At 68.4% G+C, this 8116-nt stretch overlaps 2 protein-coding genes across 2 annotated transcripts in view; one reads left to right on the top strand and one right to left on the bottom strand.

Moving 5' to 3' along the window:
- The first annotated feature begins 1457 nt into the window (after positions 1-1457).
- EMIHUDRAFT_456582 (hypothetical protein) lies at positions 1458-3439 on the top strand. Its single transcript, XM_005782763.1, has 6 exons — positions 1458-2018; positions 2085-2256; positions 2396-2554; positions 2709-2779; positions 2853-2876; positions 2956-3439. The coding sequence occupies exons 1-6, from the start codon at positions 1630-1632 to the stop codon at positions 3365-3367; spliced, it is 1227 nt and encodes a 408-aa protein (XP_005782820.1). The 5' UTR covers positions 1458-1629; the 3' UTR covers positions 3368-3439.
- EMIHUDRAFT_456581 (hypothetical protein) overlaps positions 3430-8116 on the bottom strand; it is a gene marked incomplete at its 5' end in the record, with an annotated part of 9496 nt that continues 4809 nt past the window's right edge. The window contains 11 exons of the mRNA XM_005782762.1: positions 3430-3979; positions 4210-4638; positions 4687-5276; positions 5380-5460; positions 5557-5812; positions 5901-6011; positions 6292-6366; positions 6550-6651; positions 6882-7223; positions 7297-7800; positions 7900-8067. Coding sequence (XP_005782819.1) covers positions 3911-3979; positions 4210-4638; positions 4687-5276; positions 5380-5460; positions 5557-5812; positions 5901-6011; positions 6292-6366; positions 6550-6651; positions 6882-7223; positions 7297-7800; positions 7900-8067 — 2727 coding nt within the window. The 3' untranslated portion in view covers positions 3430-3910. The remainder of the gene's footprint in view (positions 3980-4209; positions 4639-4686; positions 5277-5379; positions 5461-5556; positions 5813-5900; positions 6012-6291; positions 6367-6549; positions 6652-6881; positions 7224-7296; positions 7801-7899; positions 8068-8116) is intronic.

The raw sequence follows: 8116 nt of genomic DNA, 5'->3' as shown, positions 1-8116 counted from the left end.
GAGAGGTATGTCCCGCCCGGCGGCGAGTCAGGGATGAAACACCCGGCAGGCAGCGCGTCTGCCCGTCTGGCCGACAACATGTCCGTCCGCCCGCGTCGCACCGACCGGCCGCCCGACCACCCATTCCCATCACCATCTCACATACCTTCATATAGGCGCTCGAGACCTCCACTCGCTGCCTACTCGCTGCCTCTGGGGAGGAGGGGAAGACGTTGGGCTGCATGCGCGCCTGTCACCGAGGCCCCTCCCCGAAAGGCAAGTCTTAGCCACATGAAACCCGAGACCCCTCCCCCCCGCCCCGATCCCCCCACCCCCTTGCTCCCCTCCCCCCTCGGGAGGGCCGAACTGAGGCGCCCGTGGGGACCCCGCAATTCCCTCCCCCCCTCGGAGGGCCGGACTGAGGCGTCGAGGGCCCCCCTCTTTCCTTCGCATAGCGGCCACTCTTCGGATCGCTGGTCGACCCGGGGGATGCCCCGCGCGCCTGACCCAGGCGCGAAAACGAATCTGCGAGGCGTGGCCGCTCATGCGGCCCGATGGGGAGGGGCGGGGCGGACTACGGTGATCGGCTTCTTACACAGCCCTTCCCTGCAGCGAGCCCCCCTCCAACCCACCCGCGCTAGGTCCCGGGGGACGCAGGGGTCACACCCGACGACCTCGGGAACTAGCCGGGGCAGTCGGAGAAGGGGCAACTCCGTGCACTGACGGTCGGCCGTCAGAAAACACGCCTGCGTGGATCGCGTCACACCAATCCTCGCTACCCAACGCGGCCAAAGGATATCCACCTCGAGAACCTCGAGAGACATGAGACAACACAAGACTCCGAGACGGTGAGAGGAAACCGTCATCGACGTCACAGGCCATCGCAAATCTTTTGCATAATTTTGTCGAGATCTCTAAAAAGAAAAACAAATATCACGGCGTGTCTCGCACAAAGAACTGCGATCGTCATTTATCGACTTAAGGTTCTTCGGGCCAGTTGGGGGGGGCAAACCCTGCCCGGCCCCTAGAACCCCAGGTAAGGCCCAGGTATGGCCTAGGGCATCAGAAGGGACCAAGAGGAGTCCAGTCTGAGCCATAGAGCCCATGTCTTTGCCCCCGAAGGTCGCGTTCAAATGCCCGGAACGGCCGTCACAGTGGTGTCCGGCCGGCGCGATCACCGAGCTGTGACGCTCAGGGAAGCCTGATGAGGTACTGGTTTCTTTGCCCAGGGCTGGCCTTCCCCCCAGGCTGGATCAGCTGAGCAAGGTTTGGGGAGAATCCTATATTGGGATCTTCAGATATTTTGACGGATGACCGAAAATGGGCAAAAACGGGGTGATTTTGGTCATTTGACGGATGCACCTGGACCTTACCTGGGGTTCTAGGGGCAGGGTTTACCCCCCCACAGGAAGATTCTTAAAAAAGAAAAACTCTGCGGCGTCGCAAGTCACTGGCTTGCGATCGCCTTTTGAGATGAGCCCGCTGATCCTGTTCACCGCGGCCACCGCCGCGCCTACCGCCAAAAACGGCGCCTCCGGCCGCCTGCGGTCGGCGCTCCTCGCCTCGTACGACAAAGGCGTTTTCCCGTGGGAGGTTGCTTGGGAGGCGGCGCAGGCTGACGGGCCGGAGCGGTCGGGCTTGGAGGTCGAGATGGGCATCAACTTCCACCGTGTCCACTCCGTCGACGTCGTGAACCACGCCACGGACATGATCGTGTGGTATCGTCTGCGGTGGCACGACCCGCGGCTGGTGTGGAACGCCTCGCAGTATGGCGGGCTCACAACACTGCAGCTGTGGGTCGGTGACGGCACTGGCGCGGGCGAGACGTCCGAGATTTGGACGCCGGACATGACCCTGTGGAACCAGGGCGAGTCGATGCAGACCTCGCTCTCCAGCGCCTTCGCGAGCGTTTCGAGCGACGGCACCGTCTTCTGGTCACGGCCCGGCCACCTCCGCCCCACTTGCAAGTTCGTCGGACTCGACAGCTTCCCGTTTGACGAGCTGGGATGCACGATGGAGTTCGGCAGCTGGAGCTTCAGGCCCGACCGAGGAGCGCTGGAGAGGCGCGACACGGCGATAGCCTCACGATGCGGTTGTGTGAATAGCGGCCTCTACCTCCGCCCCGTCAAGATGGACGCCGGCTTCAGCATCGGAGGCTCCGAGACGGCGGGGGAGTCCTTCCAAGAGTTCTCGCTCGAGCGTGTCAGCTGCCGCGAGAACGTCTACCCGCCCTACCCTGGCGACCCAGAGAATGACTGGCCCGTCCTCCTCTACGAGGTGTGCTGCACACACGCTCACAGATACGCACGCTCGGGGAAGCCTACTCTCGGCTACTCTCGGCACAGCGCAGACGGTCAAGGACACGTGTCCTCTCGCACCTCCTCGCACGCTGCTCGCTCGCGTGTCCGATCCGCAGGTCGTCTTCCAGCGAGCTTGGCAGCCGTACACCCGTGGCTACATCTTATTGCAGGCCTTCCAATACAACACGCCCCCGCGCCTCGGACCCCCTCCACCCCGCCTCCTCCCCTCTGCCGCTCCCGCTCTCCCGCTCCTCCGATTCCTCCTCCTGCCGCAGGTGGTGCTAAACATAATCGGCTTCCTCTGCTTCAGCGTCCCGCCCCAGTGCGGCGAGCGGCTCGGCCTCGGCATCACGGCCGCCTCCCTTCTTCTTTTCCTTAGGTGTGCGGCGGGGGAACAAGCTTCCTGAGCTCTCTCGGAGCCGTCCCTAGGCGTTGCTCGCTGCCGTGGCATCCGACTTCGTCATCGCGGCAAAGCTTCCGGCTGCGCGCGAGATGACGTGGTCCGCGAGCTTCTCTCTCTAACTCGCTCCTGCCGGGACCCTTCTCGGACCCTTCCTCGGACCCTCTGTGTAGGTTTGCGCAGTTCTCCGCCTTCAGGTGTGCACACACGCACTCGAGGCCTGTATACCTCCCGCCCGTCAACTCCCCCCCCCCCCTCCCCCTCCTCCCCTTCCAGCCTCGCGTACGCCGCGGCGGTGCTGGTCGAGTCGTGCATCGTCATCGGCCTCTACTACAAGACCTCCGAGTCGCTCCTGCCCAGCTGCCTGCGCTGGGCGAGCCGGCGCGCGGCGGCCGTCGGCCTCCGCCGAGTTGTGTCCACAGGAACGGCGGCGGCCGTCGGCCTCCGCCGAGTTGTGTCCACAGGAACGGGCGAAGAGCTAGACGCGCCAACCCGCGAGGTTAGCGGAGCCGGCGCGCACGCGCCGACGGAGTTCTCGCGGCGCGACGCAAACGACTTCCGGCACGAGGCCGAGAAGGACCTCAACACAAAGTGGCAGCGGGTGGCATGCGCCATCGACGAGGTGGCGCGGTGGGTGGTGCCTCTCTCGTACGCCGTCGGACTCGCCTGCCTGCTCGCCGTCAAATAGAGGCGGCGCGACGGAGAGAGAGAGAGAGTGTCCTTGTCCCATCCGTGGACCACGACCAGCATGAGACGAAAAGAGGAAAGAGTAAGAGAAACGGCGCATCAACCCCAGAGTGCGCAGAGATATAGAGACTGGCAGACTCCATGGGAGTTCGAGCCGACCCCTCACGTCCCCGACATGCCGGTAAACACTCGCGGAGGCAGGGAGGAGCGACCGACCTTCCGGTCCCAAATGTGTCCACATGCGCGCGTGTGTGGTGCGCGGCGCACACGGTGCGCCACGCCGGATCCGCCGGCCGCACGCGGACCTGCCGCGCGCACGCCATGGCTGGCTGTGCACAGTCCTCTGCCGCCCCGCCCCGCGCCTCGCCCACGCCTCTCGGTAGGGGAGAGCGGCCACAGATTAGCGGCGGGACGGCCTCGCTAAGAGCTCTGCCCCGCCACCTCTGACCTTCCCCCACCTTTCCCCACCCCCCACCCGCCGGTCTCCCGGCCGGCGCGCTGGTCGCCGAGGCCGCTTGCTTTTTGCCACATGCTCGGGGCCGCCTTAAGCACCCCAGCGGAGGCTCGCCGCCACGATCTTGACCGCCTCGTCCACCGCCGCCTCTTGCCCGGCCTATGGCTCACCGCATCACGCCGGTCACGCCTTCGGTGCTGCCAGACCGCGCCGCGTCGGGGCCTCCCGAGCGCGCAGCCTTGTGCGCGCTGGCCGCCAGGAAGGAGAGCCGTCCCCGCGCCGGCTTGATGCGCTCGTCGGCGGTGCCCGCGGCGAGGGCGGCGTCGGCGGCCGCGAGCGCGGCTGCCCAGCCGACCGCGTCGCGTGGCGCCTAAAAGCGCGCGGCACACCGCCAAGGCCACGTCATTGAAGGGAGCGTGCATTGAAGGAAGCACGCGTCTCGACGGCAGCGGTGCAAGCGTCGCCTGCGCGGCCGCGCTCACGAAGCAGCTGAGCGCATCGACCAACCGCGACGCAGAGCGGCCGCGGCCAAAGCCGTCGCGCAGCAGCTCCGCCGCCTTGGTGTAGAAGGACTTTGCCGCGGAGCGCGGCGTCGGCGCAGTCATCGCCGCCTCACACCACACCTGCGCCGCCGAGCTGCGCAGCCTGTCGGCGGCGGCGCCCTCCGGCTGCGCAGCCGCGCCCTGCAGCAGCGCGACGGCGGCGAGGTGGAGGAGTCGGCCCGTCGCCGCCGCGTCCTTCGCCTCCTTGGCCTCGAAGTAGAGGCGCTTTCCGCCCATCACGAGCGCGCTGGCGCGGTCGGCGCCCTTGAGGTACGCCTGGGGGGCCGCAAGATGAGAAGTGAGTGGTGTGGGTGAGGGTGCTACGTGTGAGAGAGGCTGCGCCTTCTCGGCGTGCGCCCACAGCTTGTTGCGCTCGAGATTGGCGGCCTGGCGCAGCCAGTCCTGCGCGCTCGACTTGCGGCTCTTCGTCTTGGTCACGGAGAGGAGGCTCTCGAGCCCGCTCTCGGCGACGCCCGCGCGGCTGAGGTAGCCAAAGAGGGGCGCGCGCCGCTCGGTCGACGAGTCGTAGACGAAGCAGCGCTTGCGCGCCCGTGTCATGGCGACGTAGAGCATCTTGAGCTCCACGCACAGCACCTGATCGCGCAGCGTGTCGAAGGCGTGCGGAGCGGTCGCGCCCGGCGCCACCTCGCCGTCGATGGCGCCGACCACCGGCCAGGTGCAAGCCTTGTCGGAGTCGGCGAAGAAGTCGAAGATGCAGACGTCGTCAAACTCGAGGCCCTTGCTCTCCTCGACAGTCAGGACGAGCCCCGAGCGCAGCAGCGGCGGCAGCTTCTTCTTGGCCGAGGCGCTGCGCACAATCACGACCTGGTTCGCGCCCATCTCGCCGAGCCCGATGTCGTCCGCGGCGAGCATCATCTCCGCCACCCGCGCGGGGTCCGTGTCGGGCAGCAGGGCTGGCGGCGGGCCGCCAAAGTGGCCGACCTCCTCGTCGAGCCTACGCGTCGGGCATGTCAGGGGCGTGTCATGGGCATGCCTGGGAGGAGGTCGGGGGCCGACCTCCCTCTTCGAGCCGGTCGAGCGAGTTTGGGAAGAGGCGCGTGACGAGGCCGACGAGCGCGTTGGCCGCGCCGAGGATGCCTGGGGGTGAGGGCTCCGTCGTGGCAGGCTCTGGGATGATGGCGCTGCCTCGGTGGCGGTGTGGAGGCGGGGGCGAGGGTGGTATGCGGCGGACACCCGCGTGCGTCCGGAAGTTGGTCTTGAGCTGAGCCAGCTTCGGCCTGCCGCCGAAGAGGAGCTTGACGTCGGTGAAGCGGAAGCCGACGCCGCGCGTGATGGTCTGCGCCGTGTCGCCGCAGATGAAGAAGCCGTCCTCATCGGCGGACGTGTCGTGCAGCAGCGCCAGTTCCGCCATGGTCAGGTCCTGAACCTCGTCGATGACGACCTTGTGCAGCGGCGAGTGGCGCCGCGGCTGCGTCTTGAGGTGGAAGACCTATCCGAAAGCACGCGTCTCGTGGATGGCGAGCCCGTTCGCACGGCTGCCACGGTGGCAGAGCTGGGAGGGGCGCCAGGTCGCACACGTCGTACAGGCCATTCTTCTTCTTCTTCTTGAGGTACTCCTCGAAGGCGTCGTACGCGGCGGGCCGCATCGCGGGCTCGAGCGGCGACTGCTTGCTCGCGAGCGCGAGGTACTCATCGCGCGAGAGGTAGCCTGAGGGCATGTGCCACGCGTCATGGACGTGTCATCGAGGTGTGCCAGCGCCCCGTCTCCATCGGAGGCGAGCCTCGCGGCGTCGCCATCGCCTCGCGGCTCCCCTTGATGTAGCTGAAGACCTAAGCGGGTCAGGTGGCGACGGTGGCGGCGGTGCCAAACGGGGCTCCGGCGGCGAGGATAGTGGTGGCGATTGGCGATGGAGGGCAAGGCGGCGATGGCGTCGGAGGCGACAACGGTGTGGCTTGGGGCAGCGAGACCTCGCGGTAGAGCGCGCCCACGTGCAGCTGCTTGTCCTTGAGCGAGCTGTGGCCCTGCAGCAGCCGGCCGAAGCCCTCAAAGGTGAGCAGGGACCGCTCGCCCGCGCCGCTGGCGCGCTTCGCCCGCCGCGCCGCGCCCGCCGCGCCCGCCTCGCCGCGCCCGTTCGCCAGGTCGCGCGGCGACGAGGGCTCCGCCGGCGCGAGGAGCGGCGCGAGGCTGTCGCCGCCGCCGTCCGTCGCAGAGAGGAAGCGCGCCACCTCCTGGTCGGACTTGAACCAGCGCTGGTCGGGCGGCAGGCAGCGGTCGAGCAGCACCAGCCACTCGGACGAGGAGAGGAAGAGGGGCGCGTCCAGCTCGGGCTCGGCCGCGACGAAGGCCTCCTTGAGGCGGGCGGCGGGCGGCGGCTGCGCGCCGAGCGGAGCCACGAGTCCCGCGTGGTGGCTCTCGATTCGCGAGGCGAGCGTGCGGCTCTTGCAGAGGAAGAGCACCTATTCACAGCTGCGCTGTTCACAGCTGGACTATTCACAGCGGCTCTTGCAGAGGAAGAGCACCTATTCACAGCTGCGCTGTTCACAGCTGGACTATTCACAGTGCGGCTCTTGCAGAGGAAGAGCACGTTGGCGTGCGGCGGCGCGCCCTCGCCATCGGCCTCCAGACGGGCCGGCGCCCCCTCAGCCACGCGCTGCTCTGCGACGCGGCGCCGCTCGTTGGCTGCGTGGGTGCGGTAGAGGAGCTCGTTGCAGAGGGACGTCTTGCCCGTGCCGGAGCGGCCGACCAGCAGCGTGGAGCAGGTCGGCTGCGGCGGCGGCACGAGCGCCTCCTCGTGCGCGTCGAGGAGGAGCGGCAGCTGGACGTCCTGCACGTCCGGGTTGAGGAGGAGGAGCTTGGGCAGCGTGTCGCTCACGGCGTACCACTTGATGACGTAGGGTACCTGAGGGCGCAGCGCGCCGGATGTGGGGGCATCGCCGCCGCGCCGCTCTGCGACACTGGCAGGCGTGCGGCACCGCCAGCTCGCCGCCGTCCTCGGCGTGGACCGGGTGCCACTTGTCGCTCGGGTGCGAGAGCTCGTTGGTGGTGCCCATCGGGAAGCGGCCCTCGGTGTCGCGCCGCCCCCTCTCGCCGTAGGCCCACGCCTCCTCGACGTACAGCGCCACCTCGTGCAGCGACACGTCGGAGGTCTCGATCGACCACACGCGGATCGCCTCGGCGCCGCGCGCAGCCTCGAAGAAGGGGCGCCCCTCGCTGCTCCGCTCCCACACGACGGCGAAGACCGCCTCGCCGCCCTTGCCCAGGCTCGCGCTGACGCGCAGCGGCACCGCCTCCGAGCCGGGGCAAGGGCTCGACGTCGCCTCGCCCGCGCCAGAGGCGAGCGTGTGGAAGAGCGCCAGCGCCTTGCGCCGCCTGGCGACGTCCATCATCGTCAGCTGCAGCCAGACGTGCCGCGTGAGGACGACGCGGATCGGCTGGGCGCCGAAGCAGAGACGCTTCACGAGCTTCCGGCTGCGCTCCTGTTGGGGGCGGTGGAGGCGGTGGGGGAAAGCGGCGACAGTGAGGGCGGCGGCGGTGAGGGTGGCAGCGGCGGCGGGGGCGCACGCCTCGCCACTCACCACGAGGCTCGCCGGTGAAGGCTCCGCCTCCGCCTCTGCCTCCGCCTCGCCGTTCTCTGGCTTGTGCGTCGGCGGCGCGCGGGGTGAAGCGGCACGCTTGGACTTGGCGGCCTTGGACGTGGCGCCGGTGGCGGCGCCGCGGAGGCTGAGCAGCTCGGCCACGCTCGCCTGAGGTGCGGGCGGGCGGACCGAACTCGAGAGGAGTGGGGGCTATCCT

Source organism: Emiliania huxleyi (assembly GCF_000372725.1).
Source record: "Emiliania huxleyi CCMP1516 chromosome Unknown EMIHUscaffold_186, whole genome shotgun sequence".
Lineage (NCBI taxonomy): Eukaryota > Haptophyta > Isochrysidales > Noelaerhabdaceae > Emiliania > Emiliania huxleyi.
Note: the sequence above shows the minus strand (reverse complement) of the source record. Positions and strands in the feature narration are given on the sequence as shown.